The 23,239-nt window shown below is 42.9% G+C and overlaps 1 protein-coding gene across 1 annotated transcript; it reads right to left on the reverse strand.

Annotated features, from left to right (window-relative positions):
* Positions 1-586: 586 nt before the first annotated feature.
* Positions 587-20,575, reverse strand: LOC124415882 (protein gooseberry-neuro-like). The gene is made up of 6 exons (XM_046896577.1): positions 20,282-20,575; positions 17,388-17,701; positions 14,242-14,353; positions 1,467-1,663; positions 1,003-1,384; positions 587-910 (listed from the first exon to the last, which is right to left on the reverse strand). The coding sequence occupies exons 1-6, from the start codon at positions 20,331-20,333 to the stop codon at positions 666-668; spliced, it is 1,302 nt and encodes a 433-aa protein (XP_046752533.1). The 5' UTR covers positions 20,334-20,575; the 3' UTR covers positions 587-665.
* Between the last annotated feature and the right edge of the window lie 2,664 nt (positions 20,576-23,239).

A 23,239-nucleotide genomic window follows, 5' to 3' on the forward strand; every position in this document is an offset into this window, starting at 1 on the left:
TTGTAATTGAAATTTCAGAGTTCTGCTTGTTGGTCAGACTGTTTTTATTCCATTATTAAAAAAAAGGAAGAAAAGAAAAGAAAAATAGTCACCAAGCGTGTGAGTTACGAGTTTCATATATATAACAAGTGCTACAGCCTTTTATCTCAACAATTATCAACACTCAGTCCAGTGTTTTTTCATTAGATTAGAACTCCCACTTGTTCCGAGAATTGAACAAATAGATAAGACGCAGTAATAGCAAACATGTTTTTCTAGTTTCGTCCTCTATCATTATCTATCTATTTGACGCTTAGGTATAAGGTGTAATGCTGAAAAGTCAAGAAGACGTGAAGAAGAAACCTTATTGCGCAGAACCATTAAATTATTCGCAGTTAAACTAGCTCGGCGATGTAAAAAAATCATTCATTAGTTCATCTTAAGGAATTCAAGGGTCCGAGGAAGCACATAAAATATGGAACGAAGAATCGTTTTTTCATTGTTTATGTAATAATAATAGTTATTATTATATACACGTATAATGTATTATATAATTCTATCTACCTATGCATTTATGTATATGTATCTATATATATATATATATATATATATATGTGCCATTTACAATATAGTACATGCGATCTCGAACGCGTATACGTGTTATGTACATTGAATTTATTTCTTCGCTAAAATATCCCGCCGACGCTACGATGATAGTTGATTTGGGCCTGAGCCTGGGCCTGAGAATAATCGTACCCTTGATCATAGCCGACCCACTCGCTGGCGACGGAGGCCTGAATACCGTGAGTCGCGTGTCCAGGATGGGCAGGATGTGCGGAGTGATGTCCTCCAGGATGAGCAGAGTACTCGCTGGTTTGAAATTGGTTGAACTGACCCCATCCTAGCTGGGTCCGAGACCAGTCAGAGTTTCCTGATAAACAGAAGACAAAGTGTGCAAAGAGGGGTAAAGTCGGTGGATAAAGGACGAAAATCAGGGGCCTGATCGGTCTTCCAGTAACTCACCTGGATTGTGGCTGATGGAAGAAGGCGTCGCGTGGGCGGCTGGAGGCTGCAGGGGTGAGGAGGACTGGCTCATCTGCATGGAATTGACGTGTCCAGGAAGCGAGCCAAGGTGCCCACTGAGCGATGCCGAGTGTCCCAAAGCGGGGCCCATGCTCGTTGGGACCTGGGGAACCCCGCCGGGGACCTGATGAAGACTAGTCGATGCTTGATGGAGCGATGTTGGCACCTGGGGAATACCGACTGGCATTTGCGGAACCTGTGGGATCTGCGAGAGCTCGTGCGATCCCGTGTACTGGCATGGCGTCAAAGGCAGACTCGCCACTGAATGAGCTATGCTTCCAGCGTGCTTCCGGAGACGAGCTCGACGGTTGCTAAACCAGACCTGTGAAGAGGAGTGGATGGTGATGATGATTCAATGGTGAGATATTCAAGACCTGGGCAAAATTTATTACTCGAACACCTGCCTGGATTCGAGCTTCCGTGAGGCCCGTTCTTTGGGCCAGTTCTTCCCTGGCATAGACGTCTGGATATTGGGCTCTCAGGAAGGCGGCTTCGAGTTGCTCCAACTGATCGCCGGTAAAGGTTGTTCTGCTCCTACGCTGCTTGCGTTTCAAGGGAATACCGGGCTCGCTTTCGGTGTCTGAATCGTCGCCACAACGACCTGTAATAATAAATTATTGCGAAAATCTCGGCTGGACGATTTTTTCCAACGAGCTGATGACGAGGAAACAGGAGAAACACGAAATTTGGATTGAAGATCTGTACACGATTCGGTCAAAATCTTGCGGAGCTACTCTTAGGAGGCTCTCAAGTAACGGTAATTAATAATCAATAAATCGTTGAGAGTTGCCCGATCATGCGAAGCGTCGACGTTGGGTCTGCAGTTGCCGACGGTGAATGAAGTATTGATGAGCGGACCCATAAGTCAACTATTACCAAAGTTCGAGCGGGTCCTGGGTGGCCTTTGTGTACCCTGATCAAGACCATTTATCACTTGGTTATACGATCGACGACGGTCAATAATACTTGCTCGATTGTTTCTTCGAACGGCTTCACGCGATCTTATCTTGATCGGACCCGCTCCACTAACGACGCGAGAATTGAGTCATTACCAAATTAGATCAGCGTCTAGGTGCAGTGAAGTAGACTTCAAGCGAAAGCTCCTGATGACGAGTCGAAATTTCCTATTTCATTGTCTGACTTTTTACTTACCAAATTAAAAGTTTTGTTACTTTTACTGCATTTCTCAGCTGTATAAAAACATCTAATAGTGAAATTGCGATTTTTCAGATGGCTGAGGACTTCTCAGTGCGATTTTTCAAGCTCCTGGATCGTCTCTCAATTTCCAGTCTGAAGTACAACGTAAGTTACAAATTTTTTTTTTCATTTTTGCTCGTGTGAATCAGAAACGGAAGTTCGATTTAGTTTGTTTGTATATCTATGTGGCTAAAAATCGAGGGAGACACACAGTTTTGAGACAGGGTGGATCGCGCGAGTTCCATTGAATGGATCGTAGATCATAATGGACGTTGGAACGTTTGCGAGCCGCGCTTCAAGGCATTTTATCGATCTCCTAATACGTCCGCATACTATGCGTTCGTACGAAATGAAAACCGTATGTGCTCGGTACCTGCACGGCCATTAAGTTACCCATAAAGCCATCGTAAACTCAATCACCATCTTGCACACTGCGTGAGTCGCACTTTCTGTCCGCCATTTTGCAGGTACAACCTTATGCCAGATATGTCGATGGCGGTTTATCGCCGTTGGGTGGTACACAATACAACATACTTCAGAACGATTCATGATGGGCGACATAATCTACTTTACCGTTTGAAAAAAGATTTCAAAATTATATGACTCTCCTTTGAAATTAAACGGAATTGATTTGAAGGTTTTGAAAAAAGGGGAATATTTTTACCAGAATAGAATCGTTCATGCGTTTTGCCGTGTTTATGTTAACGCGTGCAATTGAGCGTGAATACCTTTTGTGATTCACAGGATTCCGTGGGAAGGTTTTTTTTCTGTACGCCATTGAAATTGAACTGAGTATACACGCGGAAAGGCACGCGTCTTGAGGATTTGAAAATGTATCCTATCAGAAGTACAGTCCGGTTAAAATATTGATGAACTATTCGAGGCTGAAGGATACAACTTGGGTAAAAAAAATTTAACGACTAATAAGAAAATTTAAGAAAATTACACTATTTGACAATCTTGTCACTTTTATTCGTGAAATTACACGAACGATAATTGCCTTCGACATTTCAAACGATATTGCAATATACGTAGCTTTTCAATTTCAAATATGTACTTTATTTTTTACATACTATTCTAGTCGAATTAAACCTGCGGAATTTCACTTTCAGTCGTTCTAATCTTGGGTTTCTAATTTGTTACTTCGAATATTTTCCTTTAGCCAGACTGTACTTTTAAAACGATCCTTGAAGAGGGCTGATCATTCCTACGTAAGCCATGTCGATACAAATGTCCCGTCCAGCGAAGGGTCGACGGTTGTTCTTTTCCAGCCGTGGTTGCAAGGATTGAGTAGAAATCGAGTGTTTCGAGGGTTATTTTGCCAGGCGAAGGCCGACGTTAGTGGCCTTTTAATGCTGTTACGCTCGTTGCCGTTCCCCTTTGTGCGATTTAAATTCGCAGAGAATATGTCTATTTCCATTGCGGACGTTGGACGCTTACACGGACGATTGAGCTTGCGCTGAGCTTACGAGGGCCCGAAAAAGCGAAACGAGATTGGACTACCAATCTCTCTTGGATATTCTCCATCCAGCAAATATTTGAGCTAAGTCGACTCCCGGCATTCCGACCGTTTGTCCCTTTATTCCAATGCTCTGTAGTTACACAGAGAGAATCCCGTGGCCATTGTCCAGCCATTGTCAAAGACGCGGACTTGCCTGTGGAATTAACCTAAGACAGCTATTGACGCTCATCGTGCTGTTGCTGTTGCTGCAACGTCTCTTTCTGTGCACGTTTAATTTCTCACAAAGTGGAATTTGAGGCCATGCTCGGTTGCCCCGGTCACAATAAACGCCTCGCAGATTAGTCACGTGTTCGCAAACATCGCACAGGCATTGATAGATAATAGATAATGCATTTTCAAGGATGAATACCGCGCTTATCTTCCTAGTCCGTGAAACAGCTGCCCCGACTAACTGTGCTCGATTATGCATAGGCATTCGAATTAATGGCATTAATTTTGACATCGACTTGTACGCTTGTGACGTGTTAGATTTTCCGAAAAAATTGCTTTCTTTCCTTGGATTGACCGCAAGGAAAAGTTTTTAACGCGTGGCAACGAACAGCTGAGACATTTTGAACGAGTAAAAATTGCAACGGCGTTAAATGCGCGGACAAATTTCCGCAGCGTGTATTGTTGAGTGAAGTTACCTATATAGTAGATCGCACGGAGATTAAACTCGAGGGTATAAATTACGTTGCAAGCACGAGGAAGGAGGCCGCACGTCCTGTGATGCAACTGTCGATAGGTGCAGGCTAATGAAAGTCGCCAAACCCGGGCGCGCACCTTTGATCGATGCATAATTTCAGATAAGAGGCTTGAATCGCCCAGGGGTCAAACCGCGGCCATTTTTCTTTCCCAGTTTTCATCCGCAGGACTGGCATATATGCGATCGATTCTCTCGCGGTGCGACGGGCTTCTCAAAGGAGCGGCGAAAGAATTTTTTTTTCAAAAATCTATGGAACTTCTAAGGCTCCTGTTTACTCCCTCTCACAGTACTACCTGTTCCAGTTGTACAGAATTGACAATGGCCTAGGAGACGGGGGGCCGAGTTAGGCGCGGGATTTCCCAGCGGTGAACCTCTTTGAGGTGAAACTTGCTTCTTAAACGACTACACATTTGTCAAAAGTCACGCGGAACTTTGGAACCGCTGAAACGAGCCGCCGCCGCCGCCGCCGCCGCGTTATTATATGGGAAGCGGTAAGGTCTCGAGTCAGAAGAGTTATCCATGTGAAAATGGCCCCAAAGTTGGCCATATTGTAAAATACGGTGATATAGATACGGTATAGGAGGTACGTCATGTACGATCGCGTTACAGAATAAATAATTAGGTTCGTGAAAGTTCTTAAGCGAATTATCAACCAGCGAAATTGAATGTTTGGAGAAATGTTTTAACGGCAAGGTGACTGTTTGAAGTATTAAATCTGAGACAAGATGCAGCAACCTTATTTTTTTTATATTATTAGAAAGGGGGGGAGTATATCAGACTTTGCGAAGTATTACCAGCGAGAGATAAAAAAGCTTTCGTGATCTGCAGTAAGTGAGGTTCGAGCCTAACCAAATTTGCGAAGAATTCGCGACTGTTTGGTAGATGGATCATGCGGTACGTTCGAATGTGTGAAAAAGGCGAATAATAATAATAAGAAGAGGAGTGTTGAATAGGTCGGTTACATCGTCAGCGTCGAAACGTGAAAATTAAGGTGAATATAGATAAGAGTTAAGAATTGCGCAACTACGCGGTCTGCGATATCAATATGCGGAAACGGACAGGTGGACGTCCCGGGTCCTCTTGGTTGGCATCGAGCGAGAAACGGCCGGGCATTGTGAGAGTTGCAGAGCCTCGGTAGGTGAAATATTGCCAAACATCTTTCGGCGTCTTTGGGCTTCACGAGCGAGGAAGTCAAAGTGACAAGAATTTAAAGAGGCCGTCACCTTTATTGAAGACACAACTTGTCTCCTAGAACCATTCTTCCATTCTCTCGATTGTCATCCCACAGATGTTGATGCCGCCAAAGATGTGCCGCGCCTCCCGCCTCCCGCCCGCCGCCGTTATTATTATGGACGAGGAGCCCAAATCTTCGACCCTCCGTTTCTGCTCCTCTTGAAACATGCCCCGATCCTATGCACGCCGGCTATCTGTTTCCAATGCGTTTAATGTATGCACATACTTCTGCAGCTTTACATTGTCCACGCGCACGTAGATAAGAGGAAACGTTTGCCGCAGCTTAGGCGACTCCCGTTTTCCCTTTTTGTTTCTACATTTATTTCTTTTTCTTTTTCTCCTTCTTCTCTTTACTTTCTTTTTTCTTCCAATCGTCTCCAACTTTCTGTATGTGTGTATCCACGTGTGTGTGGATTGTGATGCCGCCTCTATTCGTGGGTAATGTATTCACGCTGTTCACGCCCCAGAATGGGGGGGGGGGGGGGAGGGAGCCAAAAGCTGGGGAAAAAAGAATCGGGAATCGGTGTAACTTCACCGTCTCACATATGTATGATTTGGATTTTTCTACTGTGTGTGTGTGTGTGTGTGTGTAACGAACACCCGTCGAATATCACATTATAGGTACATACATACCTATATAGACGCGTGGGTTATGGGTATTATTTCGATAGAGCTCAGGAATTCGAAGCTCATTATAGTATTTCGGACCCACCGAACTTTGAATTCTGATTAGTCGATCGTCAATCCTACTCGAAAGCTACTCTACGCTAGGAATTGTCACCGGGCTTTACAGGCGGCGAGGTGTCGATTTGATAAATGGAGAGAAACGTTCGAACCTAGTCACGGTCTCGTAATCAGTTTCTATCATCGGTTCCCGATGATGATACACGATATGTATTGAAATGAACGAATGATCTTTTACAAGAAACTTACTCGTTTCTGACTATGCAGTGATGGCTAAGTAAAATTTTCCAAATTTAGAACTTACGTCAGACTCAAAATGGCGCTCGAAAAAACTCCATTACTATGAAAATCGCTACACAATTTTTTAATTTCTGTCTCATAATTACGTTATATGATCAATTAGCTTTTATTCAACATTTAGTTTTTGTCCAAATTACCGGTGCTCAATTATTTTTTCTTTGTGTGCGTGTTTTTTTTTTTTCTTTTCTTTTTCTTCTGTTTAAGACCAGTTCAAGGGAATTAAATGAGCACCCGATAGGGTGTAAAAATGTTGTATATTTTTCGCGGTGAGTTTGAGCCGGCGGTATATCGTTATTGTATATTATCGGTGTAAATTAAAATGGGTCGCTGGAGGTCGGAGCTAATAAAAGAATACGGAGATAGATATAGAACCCTTTCTCATCTTGAGGGACAAGGCCCTCATGCATGGGCCAGGTGTGCTCCTCCTCGGCGTAGTTTCGTGGCACAGCGTTAGAGAGCAGCGGGGTCCTCGCACCTTCGGCATTCCTTCGCGCGCCCTCTGACACCGGCGGTCCTCTCTGAGCTGGGCCCGTTTCTTCTCCGAGTTGCGTTGCGTTGCGTTTCGGGCCCAATCCGCCCCTCCTTCTCTCCCTGAGTCCCGAGGCCGCGATGGGTCCCTAGGATCGTTTAGGAGCCCATATGTTGGACTTGTAATGAGAGAACTCTCGGGGGGCGGCACTCGACGAAATGCTTTATAGATTATAATTTCCTCGACTCCCCGCCATATATATCGCCGCACCACGTCCTTTTGCACCGGGTGTTATTAGCTTGTTAACGCTTTTCGAGGGTGTCAATTAGCCACGGTTCGCTGCGAGAATCGAGTCTTTGTTTCACCACGTGGGATATTCGCACTCTTTTGAGTTCCGATAACGATTGCTGCAGGGTGAAAAATCCTCGGACATAAGTTGGGGACTGAGGCCCCGGGAATTGATACCTGATGCGGCTGATATAACACAATCAATAAACCCTCGTCGATGGACGGATGAACGGAGCCTGATTGGCTGAATGGGATCGCGTGAAAAGATGCGTGTAATCAATTTGTGGTGGCCTGCGGAGAGCAGAGCAAATATCTCTCTCGGAGCATCGTCATCCCGGAATATGCTCGTCAGCATCCCTGCTGGGAAACGTTCTCTTCCCTCTTCGAGCGATACTTCAGGTTGAATCGAAACTTCTTCGAAAGAATGAAATCGGAGTTGAGGAAGAACAAGCTTCAAAAAAGCTACGGTAAGATCATATTTTAGCAAAATACTTTGAGTTGAAAAGTGAAATTTATTTTTATTCAATGTATTTGATCGATTGATCTCCCAGAACTTGGTATACACGCAAAAATCATTTGAAAGTAAATAGAAAAAAAAACACTTTTCATTTTCAAATCAGAAGTGATAAATATTCAAGATAATTTGATGATTTATCTCCACCAATTACTTGAGTACCGTTTAAATTTCACCCGAATCGATCGAGTCGTTCTTCAGCTATTTAGGATCCGAATATAAATAATAATCATTCAATGATTTTATTATCGGAAATGATAGCCGTTTGACAGTTTTCTTAAATCATCTTCATCGAAGACTCCAAATCCCCCTAAAATTGGGAGAAAATGGATTTGTGAGTGATAAAACGAGTTTTGAATTGGTGAATCCTATTTTTTCAGGAATGAAAAACCGAGCACTTAGCTTTGCGATGTTGCACTTGAAAATTGGTAAATTCTGTGCTGCCTGTTGGACGGAAACTTTAGAACCCGATGAACAAACGAGGAATTAGGATCAGCGAAGTTTTCATACCGCTCGGGGACGAGAATTAAAGAATTTCCGGTTCGGAAATATGGTTTTAAATAAATAGCCGCATCGAGGCACGCGGTGACGTTTCTCGGTTGGGTGTTCTCGCTCCCCGGTTTCTCGCGTGTCCAATCGGCGTCTGAATGGGGGATAGAAGAAGCTAGCCTAGGATAGGAGAAGTTATAAATCTAGCTCGAGCGTCGGCTCGGCCCGATCTTGGTGGGGGGTTTCCCTTACCGTGTGAGGTCCTAAATGGTAACAAATGTCTCGAAAGGCCAACAATGCTCACCGGCATGGTTGACACCGAACCAGGGTGCACAGTGTCCTTCTGTCAACGCCCGAGGCGACGGATGATGCAGCGACCCATGGACCAGGACATCGACCACCGTCTGCAGTCGCATTTCCTGAGAAGCTAGAGTAGTTCTACACCGAAATGAATCGGCCACCACTTTCTGAAACCCTCGAACATCGGGCTCCCGGACGAATGGTGGGAAGTACTTTCGAGTTCAGGGCTGTTTAACCGACGCTCACTGTCACCCACCTCGAACTCCAACCGCAAGGCTAATGTCCTTTTCACACCGAGTAGGTATGCCTGGTCTGCTGACCACCCGACGGCGTTGGTGGTCTCGTCCTGAGCTTTCCCCGTGAATGCATCAGGTGCAGGTGCTCTTGCGTCTTTCGCTAACTCATTCGCATAATCAGCTTCATTTCATACCTGAAACACCCTCGGCGTTCAACTTGGAGAAACTGCAATGACGAGTGTTTCCGCATCGATGCTGAGATTGATTAAACTCCGTTAAGGATCGTCAGAGGTCTGCAGTGATCGTCGATATGATCTTTACTTTTAGGATCTTTTGATCGTGCAGTAAATTGATATTACATTCAAGGAATTGACAATGTTTTATCTTCTTACGATATTTGGTTGGTACTGTCCTCTCGGATCACGATCTGTCGAATCCTTTCATCCATCATAATTCAATCTTAGAACCAAATTTTCGATCTTGCTGGTTTCTACAAATCTTTGTAATAGATGTTTTCGTCAACTGAATTACGTTGAACCTTTCTCTATGAGCTTAAAGTTTTTCAAAACTGCCTATAAGAGCTATCAATTTGACGTCAAGACTTTGGTCATCGGTAGGTTTCAAAGTGAAATTGCTAAACCAAAGAACTCCTTAACTGTACGAAGAATTCGCGAATGGTGTCCAACCGTGTGGAGGAGTCATCGATTCCCGGTAATTTTTTTACTTCCATTTTTGTTGTTGGTGGCAAGTTTTTTTCTTCATCAGGTTTTGTCGCGTGGTTCTAGTTCGGTTGGTCGATTCGATCGAAGATCACACTTCCAAGACGAAGATGACGGACGCCGGTCTATGTATGAGGAATTTAAGCGGTACGCGATGTTGTAGAAGATAGCCGTTGAAGCAGGGATTACCGTGCTCACGTGACAAGGATAACGCTCGGGTAACTGACCGCTTCCTCTCAAGTCATTCCCGACAACATCCTGCAGGCAAGGCGACTCGCTCGCGTCGAGATACAAGCGGAGATTAGGGACACACCCTCTGCATATCGTGAGGACAGGGGTGGGGTGAGGGAAGGGAAAGAAATCGAGGGAGAGAGACCAACTGTTTTCGAAAAAGAAAATGCGAGAAACACAAGCGTGTTTTGTACAAATCGATTCCCTTCACCCGCGTGGTAAAAATTTCACTTTACAAGCGTGTTATGCCATAAATCGGTAACTTTTTTCATTTTCGTGATTCGATCAGCTGATCACAAGCTACGACAGCCGACTAAATGAATAGCGAGTAATTATTTCCCAAGTAGGTATACCGATTTAATTGAATCTCGACTATCTCGAGCCGAGTGAAAGTTTGTACTAGATTGTTGCAAATGCACTCGACGATCAGACGCGTCGAAATATAAGATGTATAAGTGATGGACCATAGCGACGTACCTATACGTTCGTCTGCACTATCGGCAGCACGGCAATCGCACGTGAAGGTACCTTAAGTCTTCACATCCAGGTGCGAGTGTATGCATGCGTATGTGTGTGTGTGTGTGTAATACCAATGGTTATTATTTACAAGCGGAGTTGACAGGCGCACAATCGTTTAAGTGAATACGAAGCCGGTGTCCGTTGAGTGATTAGCATTGAAACCGAGCGTCAAATCGACTCGATCGCAGAATGAATAATAATATAATACGTCTACGATAAAACGATCGTCATCATCATCGTCGTAGTCGAAGAATCTGATTCCATACGAATATTCCACCGTCGCTGATTAATTAACGGGTGTTTAATTACCGTGGGAGTCGATTGCACTGCATAATGCGTTATAAGGCCCCTAAAAAGCTCCTGCAGCTTCTCCGGCGAAAAAAACCGACGCAGTGTTAACAATTACAGACACAATACGCGGTGATCCTTCATAACCGAGTCGGTGCACCTGTGCCTCCCGGAGATCCGATGAGCTTGAGTCTTTCGGACGTGCCGCCAGTCGCCCATCATCGATACAATCAATAAACCCGATTGTGAATCACTTAGTGTGTCCCTCTGTTCCACGGTTGGATGGACCGGGCGCTGCAGCATCGTTTTGGCTCGTTTCACAGAGTCTGGTCCCGCGGTCCTCACTCACACCTATATATGTATATATATACACACAAATGCATAGACCAAACGCATGTGTCTGAGCCGAGTTGCGTGCTCCTGAGGTGAACCGAGTATGTGGAAAGTCGTGGGCGCAGGGCTGGAGGAACGGGGGGAGGGAGCCATTAGGCTAATCCCTCGTCGGCGGTCGATGCCGACCAAAGGAAGAGAATGAAAGGAGAGGAGGAGAGACTGAGGGACAGAGAGGGCCAGCGGCTACGTGTCATTCCTTTAGCCAGCCCGCCAACACCTATAACCGACACCGTCGAACTCACCCTTCCTTCGCAGAGGTGCTTCGAGGGAAGGCACCGAGCTTACCCGCCTTCGCCCGCCTTCGCCCGCCTCTCTCCTTCCTTGCCCCAAGACCCAAGACCAGACCCGATTGACTCCGGATGTCATTTACTCGTTTAGCGTCCGATCCCCTTTTCCCTTCTCGCTCCTTCTTTTTTCTTTTCCTTCCTTTCCTTCCTCTCACCCCCACGCGTCCCTCAATGATACGATAAAATTGATCCTCCGCTCCCTAAATACCTCTCAATTTAAGCGCTGTGTTATTTATGGTCTTTAACATGGCTATACGCGATCTGCAGATATCTTGCATCTATAGATATATGTATATGAACGTTGTGGCATTTTTCTTCAATCTGGGATGTTTCTTTGGTGATCGGGTCGACTGGTTCGATCTCCGGATATAATCGTTCGGACAGAGCTTAATACTGCGGTTTTTTTTTTACTCATGGTAATGATGATAACATGGTCTCTGATTTCATCTGGGATTGGTTTTTTTTTCCGCCAGACTTGGCTGGATATTTATTATTTAGAGTGGCCCGTAAAGATCGTGTGAATTTTTAAATTATTCAAAATATACAGCGGAAATGATTCTATTTTATTTTATTTTATTTTTTGAGAAAATTAAACATCGTCTAGCGAAAATTAATGAGCTTCTGTCAATTAATTAACTGTTTCCATTCTTATTTGACCGTGAACCATGAAAGAGCATTCTAAATGGTGAAAATTCTATTTTCTTATCCAATTTCGTATCGCGGTTCTTCCTCTTGTTTTTATTTCACCTCAACCAACAGTTAAACCAAAATTCTTCGTACAGAAAATTTTCGGGAATACAGCGAACGAATTTTATCTTACAGCTTGAATGTCGCAATGATCTATAAACAACTTGCGTGCCGTTAACAAATGCAATTCAATATAATATAATTGACAAACAAATATACCTACATGGTAATAAAAATGATTAAAAGAATCTTTAAAAAATTCCGAATCACGTATCTGGACTTAAAAATAACGATAATCGGCTAAGCTTAACCCCTGGCCGTGATGAATGGGATGAATTACGTTACGCAAAGGGCATCGTCTTCGAAACGGCGCGCATGGATTTCCTTTGAAGACCTCAGAGTTTTGCGCCGCGATTTCCGAAGTCGCGCCGGAGAAATCGCTCCTCCGGAGGCGGAATCGGAGCCTGAAATGCAGGATGAGGATGGCCGGGGCTGAGCGTCACTGCTGACGTGTGGCAGGCGGCGCGTTTGATCTCCGCGGGGCCTCGTGAGGCCCAGTGAGGTCCGTTGAGGCCCTGGTACAGGCCCTCACGCCCAGCCCCACGCCACTCTCGGCACTGCCAGCAGAGCTCGAGTTGATCGGAGCTGACTTTTCGGCCGACGAACACCACACCTGTACACGAAGGAAGGATTCCTGACGCGTGTAAATCGCCCGGCGTTTGACGCCCGGTCCGATTAATTGTCCGGGACCCTCTACACACAGCCACGAAACTCCAAACGAATTAATTTCGACCCACCTATCTACCTGCCTGATGCCTACCTTGTACGCCTCCTCCGCTTTACTTGCGAGCTTATTTTCATCCACCCACTATTTTCATTATTTATAATAATTACTCCATCAGTGAAAGCTTCGATTCGACTTGCTATCAGAATCTTCGAAATTGTTGGAGTTATAATTTTTCAAAAGAAATTAAGAATGTTTTTAATAATGCCATTAATCCGAATATTTACGAATATTTTTCATACATGAACAAAAAAGTATTGTGAATAATATTTGTTGGGAGATTTTGTACCGCGTTTTTTTTTTTTTTTTGGCTTTTGAAGAGGTTGGTAGGCCGGACATCAATGCTTTTTATTAATTTTATCACGAGATGGTCGTACATGTTTCAAGTACTTGACAAATTACTATATTCGCATTGCTATACGAATATCTTTTTAAAATTACAAAAACAGGAAATAAGGGAATTAAAAACGAAGACTTTGATATCGAATCGGTTTCAACGTGGTTAAAAACCTTATCGATTCATTCGATTTTACTACACAATGGTTGAACTTTTTATTCAGAAGAGTGTTTTCTACAAATTCGATGCAACACTTTTTTCGTCATGCCTCGTTATTGATTGCGGAGATAGATCTCGTGATAAAATTGATAAAAAATATCGATTCAAGTATCGATCAAAACGATGTTTTAGTTCAGTCATTCACCTTTGGAAATTCAGGGTGTAAATCTGGACGAGAAGAGACAAATAAATTTGATCTGGAATTATTGCAAAATTGAAAAGCGAGAATCTATTGATCCCGGAGTTAAATCCTACTGCAGCAGTCAGCGTTTGCTGGCTTCATTTCCGTAACGAATTAAACAGAGAATTCTTTTCACCGGTCGCGTCACGATCAGGGATAATGCGTGCCCTCTGAGATATTGACACTCCCGTAATCCGTTTGTCGGTCTCCCTCGCGTGGTTTGCTTCACCGGATACTGGGTGTTCAAATTTTGTCCGAGCAGCTGTGATTCACTTTATGCATTCGAGTTTAAAGGAAGAAGAATGTTTTTTTTTTTTTTTTTTTTCTTAATATCAATAAAAATCCTCTCAAATTTTGCGATATGGAAGATCTAAAATTTTTCTTTCCACCTTTTGATCTCTCGCAATATTCTTAAAAGCTTTGATCAAGTCACGTATCTCGAAAAATATCCTCGCTATTCTCGAAAACAATTTTTATCTTTTTCATTATTTATTTGTATTATATTTATTGTACAAAGCCTGTTTGATTTTTGTTTTCTTTGCTATCTGAAAAAATTTACACGCTTATGATCAGGGCGCGGTGAGTAAATTGACTTGTGATTTAGTTTGAAAACTCACCACCGCCGAGAATCCCGTCAATCGTGTAATCCTTCTTCCCGTCTTCGCCAGGACGTCCGCCTCGCAGAAGTCGGCTGATGGAGCTGACGCTTGGAGGGTCGGAAAATCCCTCCTGGAAGAATGAAATTTAATGCAAATTAACTACCCTGTAATATAATCATCTAATTAATTTAACACGATCAGTGTTTGATATTGCAGACAAGCTGCGCTCGTACAGAAGCAACTAATTCTTGCAATACATAAATTCTGGAGGGAATGAAAATCGAGCGATAATATGATTAATGAATTAATTAATTTCTCTAATATATCTTTTTCTTTTTGTGTTTTTTTTTTTTTCTTTCTCATTCAGATTTGGTATCATTCATTTTATCTTGATTACACCGGCCGCGATTGGATCCAAGTATCGCAACTTTACAAGCCGTTTGTTCCGTTCGTCCGAAGTATATCAATTAATCAATTAATTATCCATCTCACATTATCGCGATGGATCGACCGTTTTTTGCTCCTGGAACGGTTCGACTTTGTTCCTGCAAAGGCGCGCTGCCGTTGATTGTTCTTCTTCGGTTGTCAGGCCGCTCAAGCTCTACAATTTCATTTCAAATTTTGTGTAGATGGAATGGAAATAATTACTGTTACTGTATTCTTTACGTTGATCGTCACTCGTATTATATTTTTTTTGTAACTATTGCGACAACCTAATGTTGCAGGTCTAAAGATCTACAATGAAACGGATTCAGTATTGAAATCGCCTAAATATTTACTTCGACAAGAATATTTAGCGATACCAAATTTACAAGAGTTTTCCAGTTTTCACTTGAAAACAGATGAAATTTTTCTCATCGTCAGAGATTGAAAAATACCCTCGAGGGAATAAACGGAGAGATTATTCTCTCCGAGGTTGCTGTTCGAGCTCTCGGAACTCGAGATCGCATCGATCGCTATCTTTGAGGTGAATCTTCGATCGCGGATCTCAGAAACAATAACGACCTGGCCGAGCGATGACAGGGAGGCCAGAGAAAGAGCCTCGAGCTCGAGGCACGCCTTCCACAAGCATTAAATGCCGCATTAATGCCGACCGCGGACCGATGCAACGGCGTAACAAATTTTGATTTTCACTTCAGGTAAAATTTTTTTTTTTTTAATCATATGTTTATATATATATACATATATTTTTTTTTGTTTGACTCTGTGTTACCAGCGTTTTTCCGATCTTTGATTTTATGTGGCAGTCTTCGATTGTCACGAGTGAAGTTGACTTGTTCGAATTTTCCTGGTGGTTCGGAATAATTTCACGTAAGGAAATTAATGTATGTATATATCTATGTATATATAGTAGAATAAGAAAAAATATTTAGTGTCGTTAAACCTTCTTTCAAATTTTTACAACAGAAGTATGTATCAACGATGAATTCATAATTTTTTTTCACATTTAAGACGAAAATTTCATTCAAATATTATCCATATTTTCCAATTTTTTTTTTTTCTTGGTTTTACTGAAAAACTTTTACGCCGATAAATAATTGACAAGTTTCGATTCGTAAAACGTGCTCGAAAAGCTCAGATCTCTGTGAATCATTTTTAAACACGGTTTCAAAGTCAGCGCGATGGCTGAGCATGATTTTTAATTTTTTTCGGATTTCTAAGATTTCTCTTCTCTCACGGAATTATTTCTACAAGCTGTCTTTTGTCGCCGCTGATTCGGCATCCTTAGTCTTTAATTTCTTTCTCAACCTCGATATAAGGCTTTCTTGTAAGCGAAAGTCACAAAACTAATTTCCATCAGTATCTAACCCCCCCCTCCCCCCCCCCCCCCCCAAAAAAAAAGTAAATGAAAAAAATACATCTGTATCCTATTACGCGTGTAACCTTTCAGCGATAATTTTGAAATTTGACGTGAATAAATCGTTGAAAGTCAATAAAAATCGGGGACATATAAGGGGTGTAACTAAAATCTCTGTCACCCTTATGATGAAAATCACGGATATTTTAGACTCCGCGCCAATGTGGCGTGGGTGAAGCGGCGGTCAGGATCGTATTAGAGGACACGCGAGTCGCCTGGGGGCCTCGAGGTCCTCCTTGCCGAGGACTGGACCGTCGATTGTAGGAGGTCCGAGTTCCGTGGAGAGCCTCCTTTGCCTGTTTCATTCAGCCCGTGTCGTATATATACCATATCGAGGCCTACGGGTGGCTCTCAAGCTCCTCTATTATCGTCGCAGTGAGGTAAATCGATCAGGCCCAAAATGTGGAGATATCAGATACGATGATCGAAAATTCACTACTTACGATTTTTCCGAAATAAAATATTTTTGGAATTTCGCGATCGAAACGGCGGCAAGAGGATCGAGAATTTATTTTCACTTAAGATTTCGTTTGATTTGTGGATAATCATCGTTTGAGGGATGCACTTTGTTTTTTTCTATCCTTTTTTCGAATATATAAATTTATCAGTCGAGCACAAGTTAGACTCGTGATGCAGTTTTTTATTTCTCTTCTCTCCCCCCCTACCCGGATATACTCTTCAATTACGTTAACCGGTTTTTTGAGAGATTCGTTATTCCAGATACGACAAACACTGCACACGACAAAAATAAAAAAAACACACAAACATTCAATTTCAAGTTCAGACTTCGTTTTTCTGCTGACCAATTACGCAACATTCTAAAGAACTTCGACAGGCGTCGAGAATTTTTTCTTTTTCTTTCTTTGTTTTTGTATTTTATTTTTTGTATCGACTAGAATTTATCCTCAAATTCAATGGAACCTGTTCATTACCTCACCAGTTATCTTATAGACGATTCAATTTTGACGGACAACGTTTTTGAAATAAAGCAAAAAATCATGTAACGACATTTTACAAATGTGTAAATATATTTTCCCGACCCATTTCAATATAATTGGTTTTAACATTTTTAGAGTTCTGTACCTCCAAAGTAAAAACGGATCCTCTGATAGAATCACTTTGTCGTCTGTTCGTCTGTCCGTCTGTCAAGACCATTTTTTTCTCAGGAACGGACAGAAGTATCTAATTGAAATTGATACCAAATACGAAGGTCGACGGTCCCTTGAAGGTGTAAAAAATTGAAGCTTCCAAGTCAACGCAAACAACAAATACGGCCATTTTTTACAGAGGATACAGCTTCACTTACCTTCATAAGCTTGTCCCTTATTTCCCAGGAAAAAATTCCAGGATTCTCTCTCTTCAAGTCTTCGATCCTTGCTTCGACCTCGGGAGTCGCTACTCGCGGTTTGCTGCCCCCAATGACACCGGGCCTTATGGACCCCGTCTCTTGGTAGCGATTCAATATCTTTGAAACGCAGCCGTGAGAGACGCGGAGTTGCCGGGAAATGACGCAGGGCCTCACACCCGCCGCTGCCATCTCGACGATTTTCAAACGGATGTGATTCGGCAATGGACGACCGTTTATAAAGACCCCACCGAGCTGGTTCATTCGACCCTGGCCTGAAAATTCGAAAATCAACTTCTTCAGAAATACTAAAAGATTGTAACGCGAACCGTTTTTCATCATTTCGAAGCTGGAAGATGTTTCAGGAAGTTTTTGGTTAACGTTCATCCCTATAAACTCGCCTTTTTATTAGCTATGTCTACGTCATACTGCAGCTTCATCTTTTGCACCTTAACGCTTTCGAATTCTAAAAAACTGCAGCTCAAAACGAAGAATTTTAAGGCGATGCCTTTGACGTTAACGAATATATAATCAAGTATCAAAATCCACGTATTTTAAAGGCAGAAAAGGGCTTAACACCTCCATTGTATACACAATTCTCAAAAAAAAAAAACACTCCAACAAATTTTCATTTGACACAGAAATAAAGAAATTGCAATAGTAAATTAGTAGAATCTGTGCCATTTCTTTATCAAATTTTTCTGCATCAAATGAAAATTCATTGAAATATTTTTGTTCAGAATTGTGTATAAAATAGGCCTGTTGAGCACTTTTTCACTTTAGCGATACGTGTACTTAGATATTTGAAACGACCTATATGTAAACGTTGAAATCGACCAGGGCATCCCTGAAGGAAGTACGCAGAGCATAGATTCGGCTCTGGAAAATGGTTAATAAATATTTGCTTGAAATTAGAAAGCAAGATTGTCTTTTCGCGTTGTAAAAAACGCGACGGAACGCGACGGACCGGTTCCGGAATCGGTTGCCCTGGATGGGTTGCGTGCAGGCGCAAGTAGTTGAAAACGCACGTTAAACCGCAGTCGAAACGTTTAAAGCGGTGAAATTGAGCCGGAAAAAATGTCGGAGAAAGAAGGAGAGAGTAAAAAAAAAAAAAATGGAAAAAAAGTAGTCAAGTAAGACGAATAACGTGAGGGGCGTTAAGTTTTAGCTGCAGCGCAAGTTATAATACACGAAGAGTTTGGTTATAGGCGTTCCCATAACTAACGAGGGGACAGGACAGTAGCACCCAGTCGTTAACGGAATTACCCTTTGCACCCATTTCCTGCTCCAGCTTTAGATAATTCTGGATAACGGATGCAAAGAAGTTATTTTCGTGTTTGGCGGATTTTTATTCTTCGAATTTGCGAAATTAATTATCGCAAGACTCGACGAAATTTTCCATACAATGAAGGAAAAAATGCATTCAAGAAGAAAGAATTTTTGAACGAAAAGAACACGTTTTTCTTTTTATTGATAATATGAATGTCATTTATTCAATAAAAAAAAGGTTCAGATGTCAAATGAAATTACGTTCACGTATTTGAATTATCGAAACGTATTTAATTGTTTGAATATTTTGTAAATTTGACAAGGTTGTTTTTTTTTCATGCAGTAAATGTAGAATTCCGTCAGTAGAATATATATTGAAGTTTACCGGAATAGTGGAGAAAAAAAAAATACAGGATGCAAAAAGATATTTCGAATTGGAATATTGTTTTCACATTATTCCAGTGGCTCGGATAGCAAGCGAAGCTAAAAAAAAAAAGTTCTAATCTTACGGAGACTGCGGAGAAGTAAGACAGATTATTCATTTATAGATTGGGAAACAAAAGTTTATCAAATAATTTTTGTTGAAAGTGCAAATATTGTCTGCATTATGTCACCAAATAAAATTTGTCCTGTCTTCTAGCTTGTTTTTGTAATACACAAAATCGGCTGTTGATTAGAGCGCGAGAAGCTGTAGCGCGTGTCATAATCATAGCAGATTTCATCAAGTTTTGAATTATCAATCTTCCGAGTGTAGGTACCTCAGGTATAACGTTACAGAAGGAAATAGAATCTACTAGGTATTAATTGTAACTTGGTGAAGTGATTTCACGGTTGTTAGGTATATTCACTTTAACGAATCGTATAAATCCGCCCACGATTATAACGGACTCACTACTGAGTTATTAATACAGCCATAAATTAATCATACCTTATATTCTGTAGCTGCAATCATAGTCATCCTTTTAAAGAAAAGAAAACTAAAAAATGGCTACAGGTAATAGAAGCTTCACTGTGATACGTGCAACCGAAAAATTCTGTTCACACAAAACCAAATGGATCACTGAGAAAAAAAAATCTTTCAAAAGTTTTCAGCTACCCTGCGTGAAAATGACGTTATATTTATTAGTACAGAATTCATGTATAGTTCATTCATCTCTGCACGTATTATCGTAGGTCAATAAATATAAATTACGTCTAGATCCGGCGCTCCGGGGTAATTAGTATTCAATCGGCGAGTCCTTAATCATTATAGTAAATTTCCGGAGGCTTGAGTTAAAACCGGTATAACGACTGCTGGAAGCGAATAAGATGACCGTTGCTTTGGGATTCGATATGATTTTTTTGTGATTTCAGATTCTGTTAATATACACCCTCACAATTGGACAATCTCCATAAAAATCTTCATGCCAATAGACGAACGTTAGACAGATCTTCGATGTTAACGTCGATTCGGAAGACTGGAGATTAGAACTGATCCTCAGATGTTGTTGCCAGGAAACTGGAGGGTGTATAATTGTGGCACAATCGAAACACCAGATGCATACTCAAAGCCGAGGTTTAATCCATGAGACATCGATTGCACGTACCTTGAAAAGGATATCCGCCAAAAATGGGCCTCATTCCACCAGCAACGTCCATGTTCCGCCGGGAGAAGGGTGTAAGTGTAAATATCCAGAATGGTCACTAACTGGTGATCATCGGCACTGCGCGTGTTGGACAAAAGGATTTCGCCTTTCGGTGGGCGAACGCGAGTGAAAAACGGCGAAATAAAACAAAGAACGAAGGAAAAAGGGTCCGCGGTGAATCCGTCCGCGATATTTTGGCCTGCAGGGCGAGGCTAGGCGAGGCGGATTGACAACAAGAAAAGCAAATACGCGCTGCTTTCGTTCCAAGGTATTGGAGAGGAGTTGCCTCCGGATCGTCGGCGAAGAACACGCGGCCGTCGTCGCTGAGCTGGATGGGCGATGGTGCTGGTGGTGGTGGTGGTCACGGGGTCATCCGTTGGGCCCACGGTTGGTCCCGCCCGTTCGTTCCGATTGGGTTCGAGCCGGTTCGGAACGCCCCGACGTCTCGCGCATGCGCATGTCAGACTCGGAAGACTCGGAACTCCCGGCTTTCGAGACCCTCTGACACGCTATATTTCCGAACATAAAGCCCCTTTAAACCGCCCGTAAAACCGAATCGCTTACGTAAATGCAAAACACTCACCCATCGCCGCGATTCTGATTACGCCAAGCCAACATGGCGCCCGGTTAGAGTCCTCAGTTCTAAGTATGCATCCTTAACCATTCAACTTCGACTTTTGTTACTCCGGGTTCTGATTTCACCACATTGCGTGCCTGGACAAGCACGAAGTGATTTTTATGCTCCTTAGGTAGTGCAGTCGTTCCGACTATAGAATTGATGTTGTATTCGTTACTTTAGATCTAATGTTTGCGAGAATTTTGCTGACACGTGCAATGAGGTGTATAACCTTCTTGAAACTTGAGGTCCTACTCGTTCGAACGTGACGTAAGTCAACCTTTTCGTTGAACTTTTAACCTAACCTATAAACCTAAGTTTCAAGATAGTGCTACAAAGATTCGAAAAGGTCAACTGATACTTTAAAATACCACATACTGTTCATCGAATATCTTTAACAGACGATCTTCGTTATCCTGCGCTCATCTTCCTAGATCCGAAAATCTGACTGTACCTTCAGCCAATGACGCGAATGCTAAATCACTTGAAAAAGCTCACAATAAGCTCAGAAATGTCAATGAAGCTTATAAGTCACGACACTCATCAATTTACGGCATCTCCTGTATATTTTCAGGGACTGGATAGCTGGGATCATAGAGGAAAGGTATATTCTAGTGTCCTTGACAATGTCTACTAAGCTTCGGAAATATTTACCAACAAAGACAATAACATCCTGACGGGAACGAGGTGTGAAGGATTGTGAAACATCGGAGCTTCATTCTCTGCGTCTTGGCGACCCTCAGAATGACTTTACCGTGGAGAACAGGCGACCCCCCGTAGGAGGAATGAGGAGACGAGAAGCACAATGGAACGTCTCGAATTGCGTGAAAGGCTGGACGTACTCAGTGAGTCGAGTTCGTCGAAGAATATTTACAGCACTACTGTCCGTGAGTAAAATCATTATGAATGTATGATGGGGGTATATAAAGTTTATGGGGTCCTATAAACCGGCGGGGCCCGAACGAGCTGTAAATCTTTTGGGTACGCACGGTAGCGCACGAGGTGGCCAGACTTCGGGCCGCGTTTGCCGGGGCCCGGAACGACCCTGGGGGGTCCTCGTAGTCCTCGAAGAGTCCGACAGACGGATCTCTCAGTGACGACAGCCGATATCGCGGAGCGTCTAGCTTCTGGCTGCGCGGAGTGACGAGAGGATAAAGGAACCGTTGGAGGCTGCTGCAAATATTGTACCGAGCCTTCTGCGGGCGGCCTGTAGGTCGCTTCCGAGGCTGAATGCCTTAAGATTTAGGGTGCAGGGTACCTACAGAGACAGATACTCCGGCTACGCCTGAGAAGAATGGATCCGTCGTCAAGATTTCAGCTTCAAAAGCCTCCGGGAGATAATTATCTACTGTACTATATACCTACCAGGCGTCAGTAGCATCCATTGGCTGGTTTTCTCAGTGGTCTTCGACTGATAACGCGGTGTGAAGGTCACCCTTCGATCCCCGTGGTGTTCAGCGTTATACGTGACGGTGGCAACCACCTTACCCAAAATCCGCTACTGACATTCTCAGGGACGGTAACATTTGTAGGTCTACACTTATTGTTGGAAGAGAAGTCACTTCAAATACCGAGTCTGCGATAGTGGAAGGATCGCCATCCAACGGTACCTACTACTTTCATCATCCGAACAATTAGTTGTGTTCCAAACCTTGCGTGAAATTAACAACTTGCATCTGGAATCTTCTGCAGGTACATCTGCATGTGACGTTCTTGGAATCTTGGGGTTGCTAAATGGACGAATGAAACGAAGTTGGTCGTGGATCTCAATGGCTATACCGTTTCACCCCCATGGAAGTGAAATCACCGAGCGATGGTGACCACATTGACGACGATGTCACGACCAGGGAGAATGACAGAATAACGACATGTGTGAGCCTGTTTTACTGAAAGAGATCTATAACTTGAAGGAACTTGAACTACCAGTTTGGATCTTTATCCTCTCTAGTCTTTTCCAATGTTCCCATTGACCTGCTCAAGGAAAAGTAGCGCGACAATTTCGGTTAGGAGAGGGTCGCGGAGGATCGTCTCGGTCTAACACTACCGTCACTAACATTTTTCGACGCGGATATTGGCACGCGTGATCTGTGACATTGGCGTTCCTTCGCACATTCGGCGAGAAATTCCGATCTCTCGTGTTCGACACAGTCCGCAAGGTACCACGCGTCGAATTTTGACAATTCATCAGTTGTTCGTTTCAAGCTTATACAGGAAAGTCTCGCCACTTTGGAGGCAAAATGGCAGCGGTATTCGAGGATGGAGAAAATTCTTCTCCGGTAATATTTCGGTGGCGGCGGCGGTAA

Source organism: Diprion similis, chromosome 2 (genome assembly GCF_021155765.1).
Source record: "Diprion similis isolate iyDipSimi1 chromosome 2, iyDipSimi1.1, whole genome shotgun sequence".
Taxonomy (NCBI): Eukaryota; Metazoa; Arthropoda; class Insecta; order Hymenoptera; family Diprionidae; genus Diprion; species Diprion similis.

Excerpts from the sequence above, each read along its gene's own strand:
- LOC124415882 (XM_046896577.1), bottom strand. The coding sequence starts at position 20,333 with ATGGACGTTGCTGGTGGAATGAGGCCCATTTTTGGCGGATATCCTTTT. Across the intron at positions 17,702-20,281 it reads TGGCGGATATCCTTTTCAAG|GCCAGGGTCGAATGAACCAG; the intron begins GTACGTGCAATC and ends TCGAATTTTCAG. Across the intron at positions 14,354-17,387 it reads TAAGGGACAAGCTTATGAAG|GAGGGATTTTCCGACCCTCC; the intron begins GTAAGTGAAGCT and ends TCATTCTTCCAG.